Source organism: Molossus molossus, unplaced genomic scaffold (assembly GCF_014108415.1).
Source record: "Molossus molossus isolate mMolMol1 unplaced genomic scaffold, mMolMol1.p scaffold_m16_p_6, whole genome shotgun sequence".
Taxonomy (NCBI): Eukaryota; Metazoa; Chordata; class Mammalia; order Chiroptera; family Molossidae; genus Molossus; species Molossus molossus.
Window position 1 is genome coordinate 26,543,717 of NW_023425399.1, and position 26,815 is coordinate 26,570,531.

Consider the following 26,815-nt stretch of genomic DNA (forward strand, 5'->3'; position numbering starts at 1 on the left):
TTAAAAATTTTTTTATTTAGCTCCTGAGAGGAAGGGGATAGGGATTGAAAAGAGAGGGAATAAGGTGGAGCCAGTGAGATGGTTAAAATCTGTGCATTGCAAGATGTGACACCCTATTGCTCAGGATCCTACATGTTTAATAGAGACAGCTTAATACTTGGATTTCCAGATGAAAAAGCATGTGTGTATAGTCTGGTGACAGGACTGTGTGGCATTGGAGTGAGGTAGAAGCAAAATGGCATCTATCTACATTGAGGAGTTGTCTCTACACAAATGGACTTAGAGCCAAAGGCCTATAGGAATTAGCAGGCGCTGTATCAAAGGCTTTGAATTCAACAGTCCAGGGAATAGGGGTTTCAGGGTTCCCAAGGGGCAGAGAAGGTACCAGCTGACATCTGAGTTTTACACTACTCAGTACAAGAGAAATAACAAAGAAATTGTGTATCTGGGAGTTGGGTCCTTTCAATAAACTGTTCCAAGATGAGATAAACTACCTTGAAAGGTAGTAGGTTCCCTATCACAATAGAATATTCAAGCACTGGTAGCTGTTAGGTGAGAGTATTTAAAAGGGAATTCAAACATAAAAGTGAATGAATGAGATTCAGTACAGTAGTGAAGATCTTAGCACAGTGAGGCAAGAAAAGAAATGAAAGGTACTATAGATTGGAAAGCAAGAGACAAAATATGTGTTTTTTCACAGAGTAGAATATTGACCTCAGAGAAATGCAAAGTTTCATCATATAAAGTATTAGAATTGGTAAGTTATTTTAGCAAGATCGATAGATACAGAAACATTAAAAATTAATGCATTTCTATGCATAAACCACATTCAGAATCTAATAATTTTTATTTTATTTTTAAATAATTTTTAAATTATAGCCATTTACAGTGGAATTCAAAATGTAAAGTACCTAGGAATAAATTTAACAAAATATTTACAAAATTTTGAAGAAAATTATTTGAAGACATTAAAGAAAAAAGCCTAAACTAGTGATGAAATAAGATCAATGGATTAAAAGGCTTAATATTGTAAAGATGTCAATTCTCCCCAAACTGATATGTAGATTCAATGCAATTCCAATAAAAATCCCAACAGGTTTTTTGTGGAACTTGACAAGCTGATTCTAAAATTTATATGGAGGAGAAAAGATTCAAGAATAGCCAAGACATTCCTGAAGAAGAAGAACAAGGTGAGGAGATCTGCCTTACCAGATATAAAGAGTTATAAAATCTAGTAATTAAGACAGTTGTGTATTAGCACTGGGATAGACGGATTGATCAGTGGAATAAAATAGAAACCCCAAAAGCAGATTTATGTGTAAATGGAAGCTTATTTATGACAATAATGCTGTTGTAGTTTTGGTGGGGGAAAGGATGGATGGTCTTTACAATAAATAGTGCTGGGACAGTGGGTAATCCTAATCCTATGGGAATAAATGAAATTTAATTTTTGTCTCGTACCAAACACAAAAATTAATCCCAGTTAGTGTAAACACTGAAATCTAAAAGAAAAAATGATGGCCCTGGCCAGTTTGGCTCAGCGGTTAGAGCGTCAGCCTGTGGTCCAGAGAGACCCGGGTTCGGTTTCCGCTAAGGGCACATACCTCGGTTGCAGTTTGTCCCCAGCCCTGGTTGGGTGATGCGGGTGGCAGCCACTTGATGTGTCCCTTTCACGTCGATGTTTTTCTCTCTCTCTCTCTCTCCCTCCCACTCTGTCTGAACAAAAAGTGGAAAAATGTCCTCGGGTGAGGATAAAAAATAATAATAAAAAAATAAAAGACAAAATGATGAGACATGGAGACGATGTAGGAAAATATAATCTCACAGTAGAGGATTCTTCAGACTTAAAATGATGATAAAGGGAACGATTAATCAACTTGACTGCATAAAAATGGGAAATTTCTGTTTATAAATAGATATCATAAAGAAAATGAAAGGGCAGGCCACAAACTTGGCAGAAAGTATCTGTTTGTAACACTTATAACTGATGAAGAATGAGTATCCAGACTATATACACGACTCCTACAAATTAGTAAGAAAACAAACAAGCAATCCAGGAGAAAAATGGGGAAAACACTTGCTAGGTAGTTCACAGAAGAGAAAACCCTGTTGACCAGTCATGTATGGAAAGATGGTCAACCTCATTAATAAATCAAGAGAAATGCAAATTAAACCGACGTTTGATACATTTAAAGTCTGACAATAGCAAATGTTAATGAGGATACAGAACAACTGGGAACACATTACATTGCTGATGGGAGGGTAAGTTGTTAAAACTACTTTGGAAAACAATTTGGCCTTACTGGTAAAGTTACAGATACTCATATCTAAACTCTTGCAAGTATGCATGAGGAAACACATACCAGTTAGTGCTCAAAGTAGAATTGTTTACTATAAACAACCCAAATATTCATCAGTAGTAGAATGGATAAATAAATGTAGGTATGTACTCAAAATGGAACACTAAAGTAAAGTGAATGAACTTTGGCTACATGGAACAACCTAAATAAATCTTTAGAACATAATATTGGGGGGGGGGGGACAAAAACAAGTTACTACTTGATTATGATACAGTTTTTATCAAAAAATAGACTGAACAATAAAAAATATTGTTTAAGAATACAAGATGTATGGGATACAAATACATTAAAGCAAGGTAATGATAAACACAAAATTCCAAGTTTATTTGTGAGAGAAGGAGGAATATATGATGAGGGAAGGTCCAGAAGAGAACTTCTAAGATAAACCATGTTGTGGATATATTTTTATAAATATAAAAATTGAAAAACAATTTTTTTAGAAACCATGTTTTTAAAACATGACTATAATACTTAGCCTTGCTTCCTGTAAAGGCTTAAAGCAAGGGATGAATTAGTCTTTGATGCCACCTAGAGTTTCAAGAGAACTTAAAATCTATAACCTTCTGGTTCAGCTGCTGCTTCCTAGCTCTGTGGGCTAGGTTTTTCATATCAGAAACTAAAAGGAGTAGGATTCTCCTTGTTTTCATCTCTGACATAGGCTCTTCAGTCTGGCCCTTTGCATCTAGCACCATGTTCTCTAGAGCAGATCCTTTTCTCTTGTCAAACAAGAGCTCCTGTTTCTTCCTCACTTTCCTTTTAGGAGCCTTAGTGTGGCTGGAGACCTAGTTTTTCTTCATCGTGACTTGGGGAGCTAGGGATGCTGATAGGACTTTGAGGTGTGGTCATTGTTATTATAGACCGTTGGGGCTATTTTCAAGTCTCGCTCTCATTACCTTGGTTCTACATCATTTTAGATAAGGGATATACAGGGAAAGTAATGTTTATGGATTAGTTGTGAGGGCTTTAAAAACTTGTATCTTATCCTGCTCTGTACCAGAATAGAAATGGGAAAATCTAGCCTATCTGGATGAATTGGGAAATTCTAGTCTTAAGTAGGGTCTCTGTTCCATTTGCAGAAGATCTGCTCAGGATACTCTTTTTTTTCCCCCTTAAGTATTAGCAACACAGGGTCTAAAGAAATTGCCTCTCTCAATAAAATAACATGCAGAACCTCCAGGGTTTTAACTCTGAAAGGGAAATCTTGAATAAGTGAAGGCAGATGGACTATAAGATCTGACTCCCTTTATTTTAGGATCTTTTATATTAATTTCTAGCAAGAATATATTTGCTTTCTTCTTAGAGCTCTTGCTTTCCTCTGGCAAATTGGTTCTTTTTAGGCTATCATTTCCTTTATTTTATCTGAGGATTAATTTGGTTAATCCTCACCTGAGGATAATTTTTTCCATTGATTTTTTTTTTTTTTTTTTTAGAGAGAGAGTGAAAGGGAAGAAGGGAAGAGAGAGAGAGAAACATCAATGTGAGAGAGACACATCAATTGGTTGCCTCCTACACGCACCCCAGCTGGGACGGGGATCAAACCTGCAACCCAGGTACATGCCCTTGACCCAGAATTGAACCCAAGACTCTTCAAGTGTGCAGGCCAGCACTCCAACCACTGAGCAACACCAGCCAGGGCAATCATATATTTTTTTTTTATTACCAAAATTAGAAACCAAAGAGTCACTCTTTATTCCCGTCTCTTTCTCTACCTAGTCTATATTCCCTTCATTCCATTTCTAAATCTAGTAACTGTCTCCAGAATATATCTCAGATGCATTATTACCTTGTACCATCATCTTTCCATGTTTCTATTCTTGTTTACCAGTCCATTTTCCATGTAGCAGCAGGAGTGATTCTTTAACACATATATTGGATTACAGCTTAAAAACCTTGAAATCACCACAGATGCTGTTCACTATGCCTAGAATACTGTTTTCCACACTTATCCTTCCTCTAAATTTGGGTATACTTTCTCTCATAGCATTTTGTTCTTTCATTGCATTTATCATGGTATATAATTTTATATTTATTTGTTTTATTTGTTTAATGTCCGTCTTTCACACACAAGTTTGTATTGTCTATGAGAGCAAGGACTGTGCATATAATTGATTCACCACTGTTTGCTCTGTATCTAGCCCGGTATCTAATAGAAACATAATATATATTTATAAAAAGAATAAATGAAAAATAATACATGAACCATAATTTACTTAACTCTTTTCCTACTACTGAATATAAGGTGGTTTTCAGTTTTGGGTCATTCTAAACAAAGATGAAGTAAATAATTTGAACATAGAGATTTTTATTTCTTTAGGCCAGATTCTCAGAAGTGGGGTTGCTAGATCAAAGAATATGAATATTTTTAAGGCTCATATTTCTAAATCACTTATTAGGAAGATTTCTAGGTTGGAATTTTAAACTGTTTTTCCTTTTGCTTCTTAGTTTTAAATATATGAAACATATAAAAACAGTTCAAATAATAAGGTTTAGCTTCCCAGTCTTTTTAAAAATTAATTTACTAAATGCTTATTCTATGCCAGACATGAGATTATCTTATTTATTCCTTTTGTGGCAGATACTAGCACGCCAGTTTTACAGATGAGGAAACTTGGGCCTAGAAGTTTAACAGATTTGCTCAAGTTAAGACAGTCCAGACTATCTCATGTGAAACCATTTATGCTTATCCACAGACTTACTTAATATACATTTACTTCAAAATGTCACCTCACCAAATCCCCTGCTTCCTGTTGAATCCATGTGAACACTTGCCTACCTGCTTGTCCTTGTTTCCTTTCCACATGATGCTAGAGGCTGGGTTGCCATGCCCCTTTGTCAGGGCCCTAGAGAGGACCTAACTCAGCTAGCTATCCAGAGCCTTCCTGTGTGCTTCACTCTGAGATGCACCTTATCTTTACATGGTGATTAGCATGGGGATAAGTGGCTCATCCCTTCAGTTATGTCCCCACTCCTATTAGCAGGGGTGGCCCATTTTGACACAGCATTGTGTAACAGGCCCCTAACCACATAGTTATTGTGTAAAAAGCATGCTGCATAGTAAAAGGAAGGGCATTCTGTTTCTGGGGATTCTTGGTGGTAACCTCTAAGAAATTTGAAGGTTCTTTAGAGAAGAGGTGCACTCTTTGTGTTAGACTAAGTGTTCACTTGGGGTCATCTTTTTCCCCCCAAAAAAGGTAGAACTTGCTGCCAGGTCAGGATTTGGTGTAGCAGTTTGCATGTTTAGTGTTTATCCCTGTTAGTAACTCCTAATTTCTCTTAACCTTTCAGGCTCTCCCTGCTTGTCCTATCCAGGCCACCTGTGAAGCTGCCTCCAAGGAGGAAAATAAGGAAAAAAATCGATATGTAAACATCTTGCCTTGTGAGTATTTGTAGGGTTTCTTTGGGATGTAACCTGAAACTGCATCTCTAGCCAGTTTTTCTGAGGCTGGAAAGAATCTTGCGATTGATCATAGGAGGGTTGGTAAGGAGAGTAAGGTCTGGCCTTCTGTCTAGCTGAAATTACCTTTAAGGTTCCTAAGGCGACCCCAGGTGCTTACAGAGTCAATAGGGGTGCTGAACCAGGATTTTTTGTGGCAAGCCTCAAGTTTCTAGTTGGTTAAGGAGAACAGTTTTCACTATGACCAGATAGGAAGTGGGTTGTTACAGTTTTTTGTAGTGTTCATTGCAAAGAAATTCCAGTGCAGAGTTCTCTTCATAACCCCTTCCCAGAGTTAGCCATTACTAATCAGTTGATCTATGTAGCCTAATAGACATTTTTCTAGGCTAGTGGTCTCCAGAATGGGATATGCATAATCCAGTGGATAATAGAGCAAAATATTTGAACTTTGCCTTGCTTTTATAATTATTTTTGTGTGTGTATATATTATATAATTTATTCTTTAAAAAACTTCTGGTATATTTTGGGGTGCATAATATATTAGAGATCACTATACTAGGCATTTATATGCACTGTACTTATGTCTACCTATTTGTATATGAATATGTATATATATTATATATTTTTTAATGTAATTGGTATATTATATACATTGCTCAGACCTTTTTCTTTTATCCTCACCCGAAGATATTTTTGCATTTATCTTCAGATAGAGCAGGAGAGAGAAAAAAACATCGATGTAACAGAGACACTTGAGTGGTTGCCACCTACGTGACCCCAACCAGGGCCAGGGTCAAACTGCAACCGAAGTATGTTCCCTTAGCGGGAACTGAACCCAGGACTCTCTGCTCCGTGGGCCAACGCTCTAACCGCTGAGCCAAACTGGCCAGGGCAGACCTTTTTTCTTTTAACAGTATATATTGTCATTTCAGCTGTTGAGAAACAACACGTTCCTCTTTATCAACTGCTTACTATTTCATATTGTGGACATATCTTTTTTTTCTTTAAAGAATAGTTTATTGATTATTTTAGAGAGAGAGAGAGGAAGGGAGAGGGAGAGAAGCATCACTGTAAGAACTAAACATCGTTCAGCTGCGTCCTGCACGCCCCCTACCAGGGATCAAGTCCCCAACCCGAGCATGTGCCCTGACCGGCAGCCCTTTGGTGCACAGGACAATGCCCAACCAACTGAGCCGCACCGGCCAGAGCAGTGGACATATCTTAATTTATTTAACTGGTCTCCTAATGATGGTTGAGATGGGTCCAAATGTTTGCTGTATAAATAGTGCGGCAGTGACATCTTTGTTTATTTCTTCTTTATTGATTTGAGAGAGAGAGGAAGGGAGAGGGAGAGAGAGATGGAAACATCGATGAGAGAGAACATTGATTGTCCGCCTCCTGCATGCCCCACATTGAGGATTTGGCACACAACCTGGGCATGTGCCCTGACCGGGAATCAGCTGGTGACGTTTTGGTGCGTGAGTTGACGCTCAACCGCTTAGCCACACCGGCCAGGCTGCAGTGACATCTTTATATGTGTGTCTCTCTGTGCACATAGGCACAGATGTCTCATGTGAGGCATATATCAGGCATATAGTGAGAAATAGAATTGGGTTTGCCTGGCCGGAGTTGCTCAGTGGATTGAACATCATCCTATGGACTGAGAGGTGCTGGTTCAATTCCTGGTCAGGGCACGCGCCTGGGTTGCAGGCTCAACCCCAGGAAGGGGCCGGGCAGGAGGCAGCCAATCAATGTTTCTCTCTCACATTGATGTTTCTATCTCTCTCGAAAAAATAAAATAAAATAAAACATATTTAGCCCTGGCCAGTTTGGCTCAGCGGTTAGAGCATCGGCCTGTGGTCCAGGGAGACCGGGTTTGGTTCCCGCTAAGGGCATGTACCTCAGTTGCAGTTTGTCCCCGGCCCTGGGTGGGTCGTGCAGGTGGCGACCACTCGATGTATCCCTTTCACATCAATGTTTCTCTCTCTCTCTTTCTCCCTCCCACTCTATCTGAACAAAGTATGGAGAAATATCCTTGGGTGAGGATTAAAAAAAAAAACAACATATTTAAAATTGGATTTAACTATTTTAATCTTAACTAATTAACATTTAAATATTAATTGTGTTTTTTTCCTAGATGATCACTCCAGAGTCCATCTGACACCAGTTGAAGGAGTTCCAGATTCCGATTACATCAATGCTTCATTCATCAATGTAAGGAACTCTGGCTTTTCTCAACATTGCCTTGAATGACCATTGGCTACCATTTACTGGCTCCTTCCCAGCTTCATGTTAGGAGGAATAGTTGTCATTTCAAGTTTTCCCTGAGGAGTCTAATGTTTTTAAGTGACTGAAAAAAAATTTTTTTTTATCCTCACCCAAGGACATTTTTTTTTTTTTGCATTTATCTTCAGATAGAGCAGGAGGAGAAAGGAAGGAAGAGAAAGAGAGAGAAACATCAATATGAGAGAGACACATCGAGTGGTTGCCACCCACCCAACCCCAACTGGGCTGGGGACAGACTGCAACCGAGGTACGTGCCCTTAGCGGGAACTGAACCCCGGACTCTACGGTCCGCAGGCTGATGCTGCAACCGGTGAGCCAAACCGTCCAGGGCTGAAAAAATTTTTAAAGATCAAATAGATAGTTTAAAATGTATTCATATGTTTACTCTGTCATCATTCCCAAGATTTTCCATGTAGAAATCTGAATCTAAATGTGTACTTTTCTGTAAGAGTCAGTGAGTCTTTTATTGAGCTTATTCAGAAAACTAAGAACAAGAGCTAGCCTTGCCATCTTTAGTAAAAATAATGGAGAACAGGGTAAGAGTATCTGGCATCAGCTAAGTCTAATTTGACATCGACCATGATCCAAGGCTGAGGAAAGAACTGAAACTGCAGGAGGTTTTTAGGGGTGATCTAGAGAATATTTATAGAGGTGGTGTGAGATACCTGAGTATGTTTTATAGGATGTGGGGAAGGATCTAAAATGGAAAGAAAATTTGAAAAGAATACAGAGAGGGAGTGCACGCTAACAAGAACAAGCCTTACTAAGCAAGATGCATGAGAAGAATGCTGATGGAACCTGTACACCCATGTTCATAGCAGCATTAATCACAATAGTCAAAAGGTGGGAGCTACCCAATTGTTCACTAACAGATGCATTGATAAGGAAAATGTGGTATAAACATACAATGAAATATTACTCTGCCTTAAAAAGGAAGGAAATTCTGTATATGCTATAATATGAACGAACCTTGAAGACATTATGCTGAATGAAATAAGCTAATCACAAAAGGACAGATGTGTGATTCCACTTTGATGAGGTACCTAGAGTAGCCAAATTCACAGAATGTAGAATGGTGGTTGTCAGGGGCTAGGAGGATTGAAGCATAGGGAATAAGATTTAATAGGTACAAAGTTTTCAGTTTAGCAAGACAAAAAATAATTCTGGAACCCTGGCCGGTTTGGCTCAGCCATTAGAACGCCGGCCCTTGGACCAAAGAGTTGTGGGTTTGAGTCCAGTCAAGGGCACATACCTCAGTTGCATTGAGTCCCCGGCCCTGGTTGGGGTTGTGTGGGAGGTAACCAATCGATGTGTCTCACATCGATGTTTCTCTCTCTCTCTCTCTCTCTCTCTCTCCCCCTCCCCCCTCCCTCCCTCCCTCTCCTTCTCTGTCCCTCTCCCTCCCACTTCCCACTCTATCTGAAGATGAATGGAAAAGTATCCTTGGGTGAGGATTTAAAATACACACACACACACACACACACACATACACATTAGAAAAAGTAAAGAAAAATAAATCCATTTAAAAAAATTTCTGTAGATGAGTGGTGGTGATGGTTGTCCAACAATGTGAATAAGCTTAATACCACAGAACTGTACACATAAAAATGGCTAAAATGGTCAGTTTTATGTTATATGTATTTTACCACAGTTTTTTATTTTATGTATTTATTATTTTTTCATTTTAAAATGCCTTTTATTCACTTTACTAAAGAAGGACTGCTTAGCAGCTTAGAAACAATTTAGCATTGAGAGCATCAGGCAGCCCGGCCAGTGTGGTTCAACGGATTGAGCATCATCCCATGGACTGAGAGGTCCTAGTTCGATTCCCAGTTAGAGCACATGCCTGGGTTGTGGGCTCTATCCCCAGTAGGGGGCATGCAGGAGGCATCTAATCAATGTTTCTCTCTCATCTATGTTTCTGTCTCTCTCCCTGCTTTGAGGATTTAATGAGGTAATGTAATGGTTCAGTGAAAATGCTTTTGCTGCACCTGTTTTTCTTGAAATTTTTCAAGTGGCACAATTAATAACACATCATCGGCGTTTTGAATCAGTCTTCTCCTTTCTTATTCTCTTGTGATGAGTAATCTTGCAAATTATTTTAGCAACTGAGCAATACTAATTTCATCATGTTTCAGTGTCATCAATACATTCAAATTGGAAATCTTGCAGGGATTGGGAAATTATCCTTTTATTTTATTTTTAAATATGTTTTTATTGGTGTTTTTGTTTTTGTTTTTAGAGAGAGAGAAACACATCAGCTGCCTCCTGCATGCCCCCTACTGGGGATCAAGCCTGAAACCTGGGCATGTGCACTGACCAGGAATGGAACTGGAACTTCTCAGTCCATGGGACGGTGCTTTATTTACTGAGCCACACCAGCTGGGCAGGACTGGGAAAATTTCTGTACTGCCATAGAGAGATCTGAGAGAGTGAACCAGAGGCCTCAGAAGTCCTGAACTGGAGGTGGCAACTCTATATTCTTCAATATTACTGTCTCCTAAGTTATCCTCTCCTTCTCAATAAGCCCTCTAGTCACTGAGTCCATCTACCACAATTTTTAAAAAAAGAATACTGATTTTGATATTTGCACTGATCAAAAGAAAAGGGTATTTCTTGCTGGCAACGATGTGAAGAAAAGGGGACTCTTGTATACTGCTAGTGAGAATGCAGACTGGTGCAGCCACTATGGAAAACACTATGGTGTTACCTCAAAAAATTAAAAATTGAACTGCCATTTGACCCAGTGATCCCACTTCTAGGAAGATACCCTAAGAAGCTTGAAACACCAATCAGAAAGAATATATGTACCTCTATGTTCATAGCAGCACTATTTACAATCACTAAGATCTGGAAACAGCCCAAGTGTCTATCAGTAGTTGAGTGGGTTAAAAAGCTGTGGTACATTTACACGATGGAGTACTATGAAGCTGTAAGAAAGAAAAATCTCTCATCCTTTGAGACAGCATGGAGGGACCTGGAGAATATTATCCTAAGCAAAACAGGCCAGTCAGAGAAAGACAAATATTACATGATCTCACTTATTTGTGGAATATAATGAACAAAACAAGCTGATGAACAAAATAGACCCAGAGAAGGAGTAGGGTTCAGACTGACAAACCTCAGAAGAGGAAGTTGGGGGGGAGGTAAGAGATAAACCACAGAATTTATATTTATGTATGCGTAGCCATGGACATAGACAACAATGCTGGGGGCCGGGGAAGGTGTGGTAGGGATTGGGAGGAGGGTGAAAATGGAGGGAAAAGGAGAAACATCTGTAACAAAAATAAATTAAGAAAAGGGTATTTCTTCCTCTGGGATTGATGGTAAAGAAGGATATGGAATAAACAGATGATTTATAGGTATGGGTAAAGCAAGCTAAGGGAACTCATCTGTTTTCTCTAAGGAATTCATGGTTATCTGTTAAACTAAGGTAATGGGACTGTGGAAAAGTAGTGAAAGTTTGGAGTAGCTTCTGAGATCAGTAAGAAAGAATACTGAAAAAAGGAAGAAAAAGGCATGTCTAGCTGCACCAAGGGCCTACCTAAAATGAAAATGATTGATCTATAGGGACCTTAGTTTTATTATTTTTCTCCATCTATACCCTGGGCTTGGTGATATATGGAGAACATACGGTACTCAGACAAAGGGCTGGGCATTGTCACTTGCTACTTAAAGTAGACAAGGGCTTTAGGTTCAGTAGAGAACAGAAGTGATGTTAGGAATGAACTAATTACTAGGAAAAGATAGTAGGATCAAGCAACTAGAGGTCTTAAGAAAGTGGAAGAAAAGGCTTGGGATAAGAAAAGGAGAAAGATGGAAGAACAAGAGGCTGTGACAAAAAATAAGCTAGCAGCTGGACTTCAGAAATGGAACAGTTCAGGTACATTTAACAATGATTGTCGTATGTTTGTAGTTGGAAGGAAAGAAATGATTGATGATTGATGTGGTAGAGAAAAAAAATGAGAAAGGCTAGTAATCAGCTTGATTCCTAGGACTTACATCAAGGATTATGATGAAGAGATTGAGAGGTACAGTCTGACTTTAATGTTGTGCAAGAGAGTACATAGATACCAGAATGTTTTCTTCTGCAGGTAAGAAGACATTCAACTAAAAGTGGTCTAGACAGGACTATTTATTTATCTCATAATCTGAAGGTAGATGTAGGCCATTTCTGCAGTTGGCTGATCCCATGACTCAGTGGCATTCCTAAGAGCCCAGGTGCTTCCATCTTTCTACTTGGATATCTTCAGCCTGTTGACAATGTCTCATGGTCACAAGATGTCTGCAGTATTTTCAGGCATTTCTTGTAAACACGATGAACAACATAGAAGAGGAACATTTCTGCATATGCTTTTCTTTTCATTGGGGAGCATGACCTTTCCCAGAAGCCTCCCAATACACTGCTTTTCAGAGTCAGCAGCCCTATTTGTATCACCACTCATACCCTCTTTCCAGTCACTGACGAGGGCTTTGAGAGTTATCATGATTTACCCCTCTGGGCCTAGGAAATGGTCACCTTCCAAGCCAGTGGAAGTAAATGTCCAAACAAAATTATAGTGATGACGTCAAGGAGGAATGGCTTTTGAATTAGGAATTAGCAGTATCTGTCATCATAACCAACTTGACTCATTCACACATCGAAGGTGGAGACAGACAAAAATTAGTTGGATGGTAAGGTTGGTAAGCAGGTAAGATGGATCTATTCATGGTGATGATGAACAAGGCTCTAGGAGAAAACAAGCCTTCTCCTCTGGCCATGCTTAGTTAGAGCTCACAATAGGACAGCCTATAATACTTTGATGGTATTTGAAAATTATTAATAGGTAAGATGAGAGTTTAGATGAAGAGAATTAAATTTGGGGCACTTAGGAACTCAGTGAAAATAGAAAAGGAGGAAAAAGAGTATAGTTATCCATGAGTAAGAGTCAGGGATTAAAGATTTAGGTTCCACAGTTTATTAAAGTCAGTTAACATTTTTTGAGCACCTGCTGTGGATAGGCACTAAAGTTATAGAGATAAGATATGGTCCCTGATGTGACACACAGGTAGATATTTCCAATAATGTACAATGTGTGTGAAGGAGGTATGGCCAGGTTCTGTGGGACTTAGAGAAAGAAACAATCAAGCAACCTGCTGATCCAGTAGAGCTGAATGTTGAAGGGTAAATATGAGTTCAAGAGAAGAACAATGTGCAGACACTTGAAAGCAAACGGAGAATCATGAGCACAGTCAGAGAATGGAAACAGCAGTCTTAAATGATAAAGGTACAAATGTAAGTCTTGGGGCGTGAGGCTTGGAGGATTGGTAGGAACTCGGTCTTGGAAGACATTGAATGTGAAGTATATCCATTGGGGTTCTTAGTTGCAGACAAAAGGGTCTCCTTTTTGTCTCCTCTTTTAAGCAGGAAGGGGTTTATTATAAGATACTGAGTAGCTTACAAAATCTGTGGGAGAGTCAGTGAACCAAGCTAAGGTGCTGCTCCATGAGGAATGGAGCAATCATGGATGTACCGAACTACCCCAGTGACTCTCATAGTGAAAGTTCTGCAGAACTGGATGTATCTGCTGCCATGCTTGCCCAAAGACTGAATCTTCTAGCAAAATCACTATCTCATGTGGCTCACTTCCACCCCAGGTCTTGTGTTGGAGCATCTGCTAGGAAGAAGCTAGGTCTATGCAGAACTGAGCCATGGGGAATAGGGAGGCATCTAGAGAATTTAGTTTTTAGATTCAGCCTCTGCAGTAAGAAAGTAAAGAGAGCAGTGGGTGGGACTGGGTGCTGAGTGAACCACCTTATAGTATCAGCAGAATTTCAGTTCAGCTAAGGGTTTTTATTAATTCTCTGGGCAATAGGGTAACATCGAAAGATGTTAAAGACAAGAAGTAATATGGCCACATTTGTATATTGGTCACTCAAGTTACCATGTGCAACATGGATTTAAGAGGGCCAACTGGGGGCCATTATAATAGCAGGTTGCAGATGATGAGGGCCTGTGGAAAGGTTGAAGAGGAAGCAACAAAGTAAAAACTACTTTGAAGGTAAAATTTAATGAGACTTGGGGGCTTATGTATATTTGCAAGAGTAGAGTTTATAGAGAAAAGGGTAATCCATGTGGATGTATCCGGCACACAGTTGGTCATACTGATGTGGAGCTTAGAGGAGATATTCCAAAGCCATGGTCTTAGAAGACATTTAGAGCGACAGTGTCCTTTGAAGCAAATCAAGGCCTTTCACATAGGCTGCCAGTTACCCTTTTTTTCTCCAACTTTATTAAAGTATAGTTTACATAACAAAAAGTTGTCTATTTAAAGTGTAGAATTGAGTGATTTTTATTAAATTTACCAAGTTATGCTACCATCACCCTAATTGTTTTAGAACAATTTGAACAAGTTTGAGATGTAGTTCATATACCATAATTTTCAGCCATTTAAAGTGTACCATTCAGTTGTTTTTAGTATACTCACAGATATACACAGCCATCACCAGTCAATTTTACAACTTTTTCATCACCTCCAAAAAGGAACCCTGTACCCTTTAGCTATTGCCTCTTAGTTTTAGAACATTTTGATTACTCCAATAAAAACCTTCTTGTCCAGATGCAGTTAAACCCCATTCCCACCCCTGGCAATCACATACCAAGCCCTTTTTGCAGAGAACTAAGATTCCAGATGGATCTTGAAGGGAAATGGTGGCAGCAGTCAGTGGAGATTGGGACCTGTGGCTTGGGGAACACAAAGGTCTGAAAGCGAAACTGACATTGGTCATGGGGAGACAAAATGGGCAGGGGGTATCCAGCTTGGAGTCTTAGAAAGGACCAATTTCCTCATTCATCTTTAGATGTCTAAGAGTATATAGGGTCTTTAGAAGTTACTGCCAGTTGTCAGTTTTTCAGAGGCTCCTTATCTATATCCCCAGGCTCCTTTGCTGCTTCTCTCACTGCCTGTAGTGGAGAACTCCACCATACCCACAGGTTATTCCCAGAAAGTTTTTTCACTGGGGTAAAGCATCATCAAGAAAATAACCTTTGCCCAGCCAGTCTGGCTCACTGGTTGAGTATCGACCCATGCACCAAGAGGTTGCCGGTTTGATTCCCGGTTAGGGCACATGCCCAGGTTGTGGGCCCAGTCCCCAGTACGGGCATGTAGGAGGCAGCCAGTCGATGTTCTCTCTATAAAATCAGTAAAGAAAAAATATTTTTAAAAAAGAAAATAACCTTTTTTCTTCCTAGTGTGGGCCCAGCTCTGTCCCTGGAACCAACACATATGCTTCTGTCTTGGAGGGTTCTTATCCATTAACACTAAGACCCAGAGTGTTAGCCTCTGAGAAAGCATCAGAAATAGGGTCTAGACTAGGATTTGGTATTTGGATATTCTTCATTAATAATTTGCTTTGAGAAGACTACCTAGATCATATAATTTTTGTAATCTTTGATTTCTTCTATCCAATGCTAATCCCTTGGAAATTTCTAGAATGGAAATTCTTGCTAATTGCCTAGATCTTTTCACAAGGGAGGCTTTGTTAACTGGTTGGGAGTCTGGAGAATTTCATTTCCCATCCATTTTTGGTTTTCACTTTCTTTTTCTTCCTCACTCTCCTGTCCCCCCAGGGCTACCAAGAGAAGAACAAATTTATTGCTGCACAAGGTAAAGTAATGATACATTTTTACTCTCAGGCTTATCCATGAGCTCATAGTGGGTCTGGGTTATTTCTCCCAAATGCGAAATAGATTAATCAGAGTGCAGTAGCCTTTCTGTAGTGATTATCTGAAAAAAAAATATATATATAATCCTCCTTGCAAACTAAAGGCCTCAATCTTGATGACTCGGTATCCAGGGGTCCTTTAAAACGAGTTCTTGTAAGGGTGCATAAGAAGACTGGAGAGGGCTATGTACATGGTATAATGAAGCCCTCTGTCTTAGGGCCCTTTGGGAACATGAGATTCTAGCCAGGCTGCTCAGAATTTGAATTTGTAATCAGTTTCCAGAGAGGATTGGTCACCCCATAGGGTCCAGGCTGGCTCATTTTCTCCCCACCTCTCATGGGCCTGAGCTCCATTATTATTTATAGATAAGTGGTCTAGGAACCCTTAGAGTAGGGACCCAGTGCCATGGACCTGCACATGATCTGTACACATTTCTACAGCCTGCTTTGCTAACATGTGTCCTTACCCTGGGGATACTAGCAAAAATATTTTTATGTTTGCAGCATTAAAAAGTAATTGATGCCCAACCAGTGTGGCTCACTGGTTGAGCATTGACCTGTGCACCAAGAGGTTGCTGGTTCGATTCCCGGTCAGGGCTCATGCCCAGGTTGTGGGCCAAATCCCCAGTGAGGGACATGCAGGAGGCAGCCAGTCGATGTTCTCTCTCATCGATGTTTCTATGTATCTCTCCCTCTCCCTTCCTCTCTCTCTCTAAAATCAAAAAAGAAAATAATAAATTTTTAATTTAAAAAAAAGTAATTGATGCCCTGGCCAGTTTGGTTCAGCGGTTAGAGCGTAGGCCCACGGACTAGATAGTCCCAGGTTCGGTTCCCACTAAGGGCACATACCTCAGTTGTGGTTTGTCCCTGGCCCTGGTTGGGGTGATGTGGGTGGCAACCAGTCGATGTGTCTCTTCTCACATCGATGTTTCTCTCTCCTTCTCTCGCTCCCTCTCTATCTAAAGATAAATGCAAAAATGTCCTCAGATAAGGATAAAAAAGTTTTAAAAAGTAATTGGTGTTTTTAGGATCCATCTACACCCATTTATTTAGTAACTCAACAAATATTTATTGACCATCTGTTAAGTGCCAAGCCTAAATGATGGAGATATGTAGGTCAATAAAACAGGATATGGTCCCTGCCTTTTTGGAGCCTTTAGTTAGTGGATATGCTCTTCAATACAATCGCCAATAGCCACATGTGGCCATTTTAAATAAAAAATTTTAATTTAGTTTCTCAGTTATAGTAGTCATATTTTAAGGCTTACTAGCCATGTGTAGCTAGAGGCTTCCATAGTAGTGAAGATATAAAACGTTTCCATCATTTCAGAAAATTCTGTTAGACAATACTGTATAGACATAAAATAGAGAAGGAGGTAAAGTAAGTTAGGAAACCTTCAGACCCTCCTTACCCTTGTAGTCTCTCACTGGGGTCAGGCTATTGCTTTCCCTTCCTCTGTAGCCATCTGCCAATTCAGATCTACCTTCTAAGGCCCAGTTGAGCTACCACCTACTCAGTGATGATTCTGTCACCAACAACTACTTGTAATCTTTTCTCTCATTATCTTCCCTGGGCTTTGTTGATGCTAAAATAATTGTTGAATTAAGGTCTCCTTTGACTTCCTGGTTGACCTTTTTTCAGTCTTCCATCATCTTGAACCTTTCCACAATACTTTACATTCCTTGAAACTCCTTTGTTATTCCCTGATGTTTAATTATCTTGATATTCCTCACTTTTTCAAATATTACTTTTCTGGCTCTTATTCTTCAATCTGTCCCCTTAAATGTAGCTTCTCCCCAAATGTGTGGATGACTGCTTCCTTGAAACTCCATCTCTGTCTTTCATGGCACCATTTTCTCTCAGTTCTCCTGCCTCTCCATCTGCTGCTGCTTCTTAGTCTCTTTCCAGGGTTTTTATTCTGTCTGAACTTGAATAATGCTGAGGAGCCTCAACATTCTCTGTTTGATCCCTTCTTTTCCCTGTATTCTATTGGAGAGACCTCACCTAATACCCAACTCTGGCTGGTGCCTCTCTTGAGCTTTCTGAAGCCATATTTTTAAACTAATTTTTATTCCTCCACCTGGACACCCCCGCATACTCTTTAGATTTAACATCGGAAACTAGAACATGACTCTTCCTTAGTCTCCAAACTGTTTTTCTCCTCTGTTCTCTGGCCATCGCCATGACTGGAATATAATCTACCCAGTTAACAAAGCCAGATTTAGGATCATCAGATCTTCTTATCATTTAGATCTTCTATCTGTCCCTTATTCTAGACTAGTCCTCGTTTCCGTCTCCAGAATCTGCCTTCTCTGACCTATTGCCTTATTCCCATCTTTTCTTCCAGCTCTGTTTCAGCAGCCAACTGACGGATCCCGCTACACCTCACCCTGGCTCCTTGCTTTCCTTCCACCAGAATGGCCTTTCTCAGTGCAAAACTTTTGTCAGGATTCTCATGATTTTCCATTATCTGTAGGACAAGCCTTTCTTGCCCTGGCTTCCACTCTTTAGATTCTGGTACCTTACCCATCTTCCCAGCTCCATCTTCCACTACTCCATGCACCCTACACAGTGACCTCACTGAATTCTTACATCCCTGGACGTCTTGTGCTCTTTCTTGCTGCTAGTTCCTGTTCCTCTTCCTGGAGTGCCTCTTCTCCCTGTGTTTCCTTTCTAAACTCCCATCTACCCTAACATGACTCATGTGTCACCTAGTCCAAGAGATTTTTCCTGACCTTGCCAGGCAATGAAACAAGTCCTGTTCTGTACATCTGTCTGGCATGTGTTCACTTCTGTCATTGTTTTTCTTTTTAATAACTATTTTTTCATTTTTACCAAAGGGAATACAAATTTTAAGAAAGTCTATGGTATTACAAGGGTTATAAAAACAAAGTTCTTCCCCCTTTCTCCCTTATTCTTTTAATCTAATGCAACCATTTTTATTGGTTGACTCTTTCTTATGGTAGATGATAATTTATGTAATCCTTTTACAAAGTACCTCACTCTCAATCAGACAGACATGCATATACATGTCCCTTTTCCTCATTCTCCCAGTAGAGTTAAATTACAGTTTGAGGTTGAGAGCATATTTGTTGTTAACATTACTGTTACTATACCAATATTATTTACAGCTGAAGCACATATTATTGTTATGATTTCTTTTTTTTAATTCTCACCAGAGGACATTTTTCCATATTTTGTTCAGATAGAGTGGGCGGGGGGGGAACATCGACATGAAATGGACACATCGAGTGGCTGCCACCCGCACAACCCAAGAGTCAGGGACAAACTGCAACCGAGGTACGTGCCCTTAGTGGGAACCGAACCCAGGTCTCTCTGGACTGCAGGCCAACGCTCTAACTGCAGAGCCAAACTGGCCAGGGCTGTTATGATTTTTTTTGGTGCAGTTTTTGGTGTTCCTCTCTTCTGAGAGTTAATTATATCCTTTATTCCTATTCACTTTGTTTTTTATATACCTAGCACTGATACACACACACACGCACCCCAAAATTATTCTCAGGAAGTATATATTTTTTCTAAATAACTTCAGAAACATGAGGTTTAATTTTTTATCTTAGGGTTCTTCTAGAACCTTCTTTCTTTAGTTCCATTCTGGATTGCTTGCCCCCTTAACATCTGGAAGAGTTATTCTGAGCCTTCCCTTCACCAACACCCTGGGATTTCCTTTGGTCTCCCTTCTGTGTTAGGTCCCATTTCTTTCTCTCTCTTTGTTGGCTTCCTCATTTTTGTTTAGAAATCTTCTAGTGGCTTTCTGGGAAAGGCTGTGTGGGAGGAAAATTTTAAATTCTAGTCTGTCCAAGTCACCTAACCTCCACCTCAGAGCGTGGTGGGAAGAAGTAAATGAGATATAAAGCATTTAGCTCACCATCTGGCCCATAATGTGGTATTCAGTGAATAGTCGTGATTTCTGATCTCAGCTATAGTATCCTTGGGAGACACTGTTCATGTTCTCTATATTTTGACAGCCTCCCACTCCCACTTCACTTTTTAGTGAAGTGCCTGGCACATACGTGGTGGATACATGGGGGGTGTTCAGTTAGCAGGTGGGTGGATGGATCAATGTATTGGATATTTAGCTGGGGATATGTGGGCATAGGCTTCCAAAAGTCAAGAATGAATGTTCCCAAATATCCAGCATCTTTCTTCCCCTTGCTGTGTGTTCTCATTTTTGCTGTTGGCTGCTTTAGGACCAAAAGAAGAAACGGTGAATGATTTCTGGAGGATGATCTGGGAACAAAACACAGCCACCATTGTCATGGTGACCAACCTGAAGGAGAGAAAAGAAGTGAGTGGAAAAATTCAATAGGAGGCCCCCTGATACAGGCATGATCAGCAGAGGGTCTCTGCTGGAGCTCTGTGTTTGAGCCTGGGCTGTCCACCCTTTGTGACTCCTTGCCAGTCGTTCGTGCAGACAAAACCCAGGCCAGTATGCCTACCAGACTTTCCCATGTCCCAGAGGTCTCCGCTGAACCCTAGGGGTTCCTAAGGCATGTTCCCTGTGTCTAGTAGTAAGACAACTCACCCTGGTTCCAAACAACCTGGCAGAAAGACGGGCAATTGGCCAAGGAAGCACCACAGAGGGGCTTTTCTTCCCTGGCTTCTCTAGTCCCTCATTCCCATGGTTTCCTATCCCTCCTCCTGGGTTGGCAGAGTGAGCTATATGAACTGAGATCCTGCCCCCAAGAGCAAGGGAATCTGAGGCCTCGGCCTGATCCTGTAGGCAGCTTTCTGACGGTTCTTTTCTTTTTTGGCTGCCAAATCCATGCCTGGCCAGCTCCATCACTGGGCCACAGCCAACAAACACCAGTCCTGAGTCCTGGATCAGTCCCCAGAGAGGTATCCCCATTCATGACCATTTTTCTCCAGGATGGACCTTAGTCACCTTGATCTCCACACTGGGATGGTGGTGTATTAATCAGCAGCTCCACAGTGCTTGGGAGGGATAGCACTAGGGCTGGGCTTAAGTTCATTTCTTACAACCAGACCTCTTGCTCTTGAAAGCTGTCCAAGGATCAGGCACCAGAGAAGACCTTGGGCTTCTTGTGGCAGGTTTACAGTCTGCATTATAGTGGCCTCCTCATAGGTTGCAGGTTCCAGGGATTAAGACAAGCTTGCCTCTAGAGTATCACCAGTTTTCCCTGAACTAAGGGAATGGTGATGGGAAAGAACAAGAGGTGTGGGGCTAGGGCTCTGCATATATTAAGAGATTGTTCTAAACAGGGTGAACACTGAGGAACTTGAAAAAAGAGCAGATAAAACAAATAAGTCTGCAGTTGTCTGAGGTGAGAGAACAGGCCATAGAGTTTTTCGGGACTTCAGTCTGGGCCTTTGTGGCCCTTTCCTTTCAGGCCTTTTCCACCTGCCACTGATGAGAGGTCTAAGGTCAGGGGATGCATGTCTGTTTCTTTCTAGTGTAAGTGTGCCCAGTACTGGCCTGACCAAGGCTGCTGGACCTATGGGAATATCCGTGTGTCAGTAGAGGATGTGACCGTCCTGGTGGATTACACAGTGCGAAAGTTCTGCATTCAGCAGGTACTGTCTTCTACTTCCTTTCTTGGCTCTCTTTCTTAGGATCTGCTGGCCATTAAGAGGGAAGAATATGTTGTGCTATCCTCCCTCTTTCTCAGGGTGCTCAGGAAACCTGATTGTATATTGTGTTTGTATCCTGAAATCAGAGCTCTGGGCTCCCAGGGTACTTCTTTATCAAAGCTAAGGAGGAGCATTTTCAGGTCTCGGAGGAACATGATTATTGATATGGAGTTTTATCATCTTAGTATAAACCTACTGCATTAGGAGGTGGTGTAATGTACTTGACTCATTTTTTATTTCTTACTCCAAAGGCTCCTGACATCAAGGATGTGATAGGCCCTGCTCCTGGCCCTCCATGGTGACCCTAGAGGCTTGAGCTGAGGTCGCCTTCAGCTGAGGACAGTGTAGTGCTATGAAAATGGGGCTTACCGAGAGTCAGGAGACCTGCATTGTAGTACTGACCTTGCCATTTACTAGTTCTGGGACCTTGACCAGGGCGTTTAACTTTCTGAGTTTCACATTCCATATCTATAGGCTGAGAATATAGTAATAGCCTACCCAGTGGGATTCTTGGGAAGATTCTCTGTTCATCATTAAAACTTGGGTACACCCTCAGTTCCCCTTTGTCACTGACAACCACAGTTTGCCCTGGCCCCTAAGCCTCACCCTTCTTCTGCTGGGGCTGCCCCACCCACCCCAGGGTATCAAGGCCAACTTACAGGATTTCCTCACTTCACAGGTGGGCGACATGACCAACAGAAAGCCACAACGCCTCATCACTCAATTCCACTTTACCAGCTGGCCAGACTTTGGGGTGCCTTTCACCCCAATCGGCATGCTCAAGTTCCTCAAGAAGGTGAAGGCCTGTAACCCTCAGTATGCAGGGGCCATCGTGGTCCACTGCAGGTCAGTGTGGCCTGACCCTTGGATTCCCACTCATACCACATTCTGTTCCCTTGGCCAGTGCAAGGGAACACACAGGCCCTGGCTCAATAGGGTGACATAAAGCAGATGAGCTGTTGGGGTCCCTGGAGCAGACTCCTCTCTGGTGCTGGGTGGAGATTACTCAAGGAAGGAGGGAAGGGCAGTCCTCCAAGATCGGGGATGAGGAGACCACTGCTATGAAGCCAGAAAACTAGGTTGAGTGCTGCCTTATGTACTGGGGGCCTTCTGGCCCTTCTAAGTGTCACTGTTCTCTTATCTTGATAGCTAGAGGTAAGGAGTTCAGGATATAGTGGGTTTGTTGGTTCCCTGAGAGTCCCAGCTCTACCCCATTCAGAATTAGAATTTAGAGGCCTGAAGAAAGAGCCCCGGCCTGTGCTGACCCCTCCTTGTATGCCCCCGCAAGGCATATTGGCCATCCCTGTAACACCCCTGCTCTCTGGCTACAGTGCGGGTGTAGGGCGGACAGGGACCTTTGTCGTCATTGATGCCATGCTGGACATGATGCATACAGAACGGAAGGTGGACGTGTATGGCTTTGTGAGCCGGATCCGGGCACAGCGCTGCCAGATGGTGCAAACAGACGTGAGTGATTTGTGGGTGAAGCAAGGTGGGGGCATTCCAGGACCAAAACATCTACCGCCTCATGGATTACTCAGCCTCCCAAGCTATTGTAAATGATCATCATACAGTGTGATTAGGGCCCTAGTAAATTATGTATTAAAAGAGACATGGAGCACAGAAGGCGTTGTACTGAGGGGGATTGGGAAAGCAGGTGTTATTTGCACTGGGTTTTAAGGGTAAGAAACAGGTCCTGAGGGAAGCAGGCATGCAGAAGCCGAGAGAACCAGTGCCTGCAGGGTGGTGACACAGCTCAGCTATGTCCAGGACTAGGAGTTGAAATCATCTCTGTAGTTAGGGCATGGGGTTCAAAGGGCACAGCACTGGAAGGCAGGCTGGCACAGGTTTTGTGTGTCACCTGATTTTGACAGCCCCTTTTCACTCCAGAAGGGTGCCAGAGTAGGACCCTCCCTCCCAAGTTAAGTACCCTAAGGGGACTCATGAATTTCAAGTCCTGTGTCCCTCAGTTGAGACAATTACAATTGTTTTATCCCTGCTAGGGTCAAAGGAGAAGTGGACTGGAGGGAAATGGGGGTGGGAGGGGATAGGTCTGCCACCATAGGGACAGTATGATGTGAAACTTGGAACCCTGGCACCATCCCGTTTCAGATGCAGTACGTCTTCATATACCAAGCGCTTCTGGAGCATTATCTCTACGGAGATACAGAACTGGAAGTGACTTCTCTAGAAACACATCTGCAGAAAATTTACAACAAAATCCCAGGGACCAGCAACAATGGATTAGAGGAGGAGTTTAAGGTAAGTTGGAGCTGAACCACCTTTGCAGATTGTGGGATTCATGTGATCTGGGAATTATGGGCTGCTTGACTCCTTGAGGATTTACCAGCAAATGGTGAAACCCCTTGCAAGGCATGTGGGTGGTTAAGGGGGTGGGTCTCTGGCCCTTTACTCATACCCTGGTCATTCTCAACCCATCCTGCACATTAGAATCACTTGGGTTTGTTTGAGGGCATAAAAAAGGCAATGGTAATTTTTTTTTGCCTCACCAAGGATATGTTTATTGAGTTTAGAGAGAGAGAAAGGGAAGGAGAAAGAGAGAAACATTGATGTGAGAGAAACATTGATTGGTTACTTCCCGTACATGGCCCAACTGGGGATCAAACCTGCAATCTAGGTATGTGCCCTTGAACCTACAACCTTTCGGTATATGGGATGATGCTCCAACCAACTGAGCTACCCAGCTAAGGTGGCAATGGTATTTTTCTTAAGTTCCCCTGGCCTTCCTACCCCTCACTCCTGGTGATTATAATGTACAACAAGAACAAACGTTTTCTTTAAAGGGCCAGATAGTAAATACTATAGGTTTTGTGGATCATAACAGTCTCTGATACAACTACTTAACACTGCTGTCGTGGCACAAAAGCAGCCACAGACACTACATAAACAAGTGAGCCTGGCTGTATTTCCATAGAGCTTTAACAGGCAACAAGCCAGAGAGGGCCCATTGACCACAGATTGCTGACCCCTGCTGTATGCCATCAGACAAAGGCTCTCAACACAACGAGGGAATAATATTTCACACGCTCCTCAGTCACAGTGCTCCCAGAGGCAAGAGATTCTGGGTTGGGGTGGGGAAGACCACATTTTTTTTTTTTTATCCTCATCCAAGGATATTTTTCCATTTTTTGTTCAGATAGAGTGGGAGGGGGAGAGAGAGAGAGACATTGACGTGAAAGGGATATATCTAGTGACTGCCTCCCGCGCGACCCAACCAGGGCCGGGGATAAACTGCAACCAAGGTAGGTGCCCTTAGCGGGAACCGAACCCAAGTCTCTCCAGACCGCAGGCTGACGCTCTAACCGCTGAGCCAAACTGGCCAGGGCAGACCATATTCTTTAAAGCAGTCCTTCTCAAACTATAAAGAGACCCAAATTACCTCGGAACCCTGTTAAGATGTAGGTTCTGATTCAGCAGGTCTGAGTTAGGTCCTGAGAGTCAACATTTCTAACAAAATGAGGCTGATGCTGCTTGGTTTGTGAGCTACACTTTTGAGTAGCAAGGATCAAGAAAGGACTTCAGAACCAGGAAGGATTGGTGGTGTACATTTGAATAAGTTTTCTGAAGAGTCCAAGACAGCCTCTGGGGGTAGAACAAGGAGAGAGGGAAGGTGAGCCCACCTTCCTGTGAGGCTAGGATTCTTGCTCCAGGATCATGGAGCCCCAGCCCAAGGGCATCCCAGAAGGGTTCACCGAACCCTGAAAGGCCATTTCCCAAATACGCGTTTGGCTTGTTCACTGAGCTTTAAGGCAGAAGAAAGTGTTCCAACAAGGACATGTGGAAATGAAGGCCATGGTTCTGGTGAGGAGTTGTATGTAGCCAGAATGGCCTGGAGATGCAGATTCATTGACAGGCCTAATCTTGTCAAGTGCAGTTCCTGGGTTCAGTAATGTTTCCCCTCCCCTTCCCAATTCAGAAATTAACATCAATCAAAATCCAGAATGACAAGATGCGGACTGGAAACCTCCCAGCCAACATGAAGAAGAACCGGGTTTTACAGATCATTCCATGTAAGAGCTCTCTCCCCATCCCAAAGCCTTAGTGCCTCATTCCCCTACCTCTACTTTTTTTCCACTTTTCAGGTACTAGTTAATGATTAGCTTGGAGACAAGAATTATGGCATTGCCTCTCATTGCCCTCAGTTCTTCAATGGCTTCTGGAAATAAAAGAGCATGAAGGCCAAAGAGATTCTCCCTCCTGGGCAGGGAACAGGCATATTATTGCCCAGCTAGGATTATATCTGCCCAGGGCCTGGGGTGGGGAGGAAAGATGGAAGGAGAGGGAGGAGAGGACAGTGATGTTGGGAAACTACAATCTGCTGTCCTTCCTGCAGATGAGTTCAACAGAGTGATCATTCCAGTTAAGAGGGGTGAGGAGAACACAGACTACGTGAATGCATCCTTCATTGACGTAAGTGCTCTCTGTGACCCTGGAGCCCCCAACACTCCATAGAGACTCATCTGGGCCTTAAATCCACCCTCCCCTGTCCCCATCTCCCAGGTGTGGGAAGGTTATCTTTGAGTCAGTCATCAGTTCAGAATTGATCCCTGCCCTAGCTCTGTCAGGTTCCAGAGAGCAGAAGGTGAGGGAAGCAGGGTAATAACTGGAGGGAAAAGTTCACAACACAAACCAAAGGCTGAAAACCTCTGATCTTTCTCATTCCTGCTCTCTTCATCCCAGCTCCAATCCCACCTTTCTTCCCCCTCATAGAAAGAGACCAGCTTATCAGACAGAGTTTGGTCCTTGGCCAAAAGGGAGCTCTGCCTGGGATGGGTTTGCCTCCAAGCAGTCCCCATCTCTTCCTAGTAGCCTCTTTTCTACTAGCCCCTACCTGATTAAACCACCTCATTCCTACCATTGACCTGGCCTGTACAGGGCTACCGGCAGAAGGACTCCTACATTGCCAGCCAGGGCCCTCTTCTCCACACAATTGAGGACTTCTGGCGAATGATCTGGGAGTGGAAATCCTGCTCTATCGTGATGCTAACAGAACTGGAGGAGAGAGGCCAGGTAAGCACAAAAAGATCCTGGGCTGTAGGAGACAGATCACATGAAAAGTGGGAGTAGGGTGGCAAAGAAGGTATGTTTGGACTTTTTCTTTGATTTAAACTGCCCAAAGAGCCACTTCTAGGCTGTATTGCCCAGCCGGTTTGTCTGAGCAATTGGTAGCTTCTCTCAGGACTGGACGGGCAGTGTGGTCTGAGCTTCCATTCAGTTCCTAGACAGTTCACACCCCCTTCTCTCCTGAGCTTTGTGCGTACTCCTTCCTCCCACCTTCTCAGGCGGGTCAGGGCTCTCCATCCTCAGCAGGATCCCACAGTTGGTATAACCACTGCTGGCCCCTGCGCTGGATTTCCCAGACCCAGGTTCTACCTCCTACAGAAGAAGGGGAGTCGCTGCCCTTTAGAGGAGATTCATTTTCAATAGATCTCTAAACTG

General features: G+C 42.2%; 1 protein-coding gene across 6 annotated transcripts in view; it reads left to right on the forward strand.

Annotated features, from left to right (window-relative positions):
- PTPRA (protein tyrosine phosphatase receptor type A) overlaps positions 1 to 26,815 on the forward strand; it is a 150,615-nt gene that overhangs the window by 113,451 nt on the left and 10,349 nt on the right. For 5 of the 6 annotated variants that reach the window (XM_036244288.1, XM_036244287.1, XM_036244291.1 and 2 more), the window contains 11 exons: positions 5,646 to 5,736; positions 7,892 to 7,968; positions 15,650 to 15,686; positions 19,954 to 20,051; positions 21,179 to 21,298; positions 22,035 to 22,201; positions 22,687 to 22,822; positions 23,468 to 23,617; positions 25,293 to 25,386; positions 25,710 to 25,786; positions 26,252 to 26,386. In XM_036244288.1, coding sequence (XP_036100181.1) covers positions 5,646 to 5,736; positions 7,892 to 7,968; positions 15,650 to 15,686; positions 19,954 to 20,051; positions 21,179 to 21,298; positions 22,035 to 22,201; positions 22,687 to 22,822; positions 23,468 to 23,617; positions 25,293 to 25,386; positions 25,710 to 25,786; positions 26,252 to 26,386 — 1,182 coding nt within the window. Of the gene's footprint in view, positions 1 to 1,096; positions 1,191 to 5,645; positions 5,737 to 7,891; positions 7,969 to 15,649; positions 15,687 to 19,953; positions 20,052 to 21,178; positions 21,299 to 22,034; positions 22,202 to 22,686; positions 22,823 to 23,467; positions 23,618 to 25,292; positions 25,387 to 25,709; positions 25,787 to 26,251; positions 26,387 to 26,815 lie in introns of all 6 variants that reach the window. The other variant, XM_036244293.1, reaches the window with a different exon arrangement.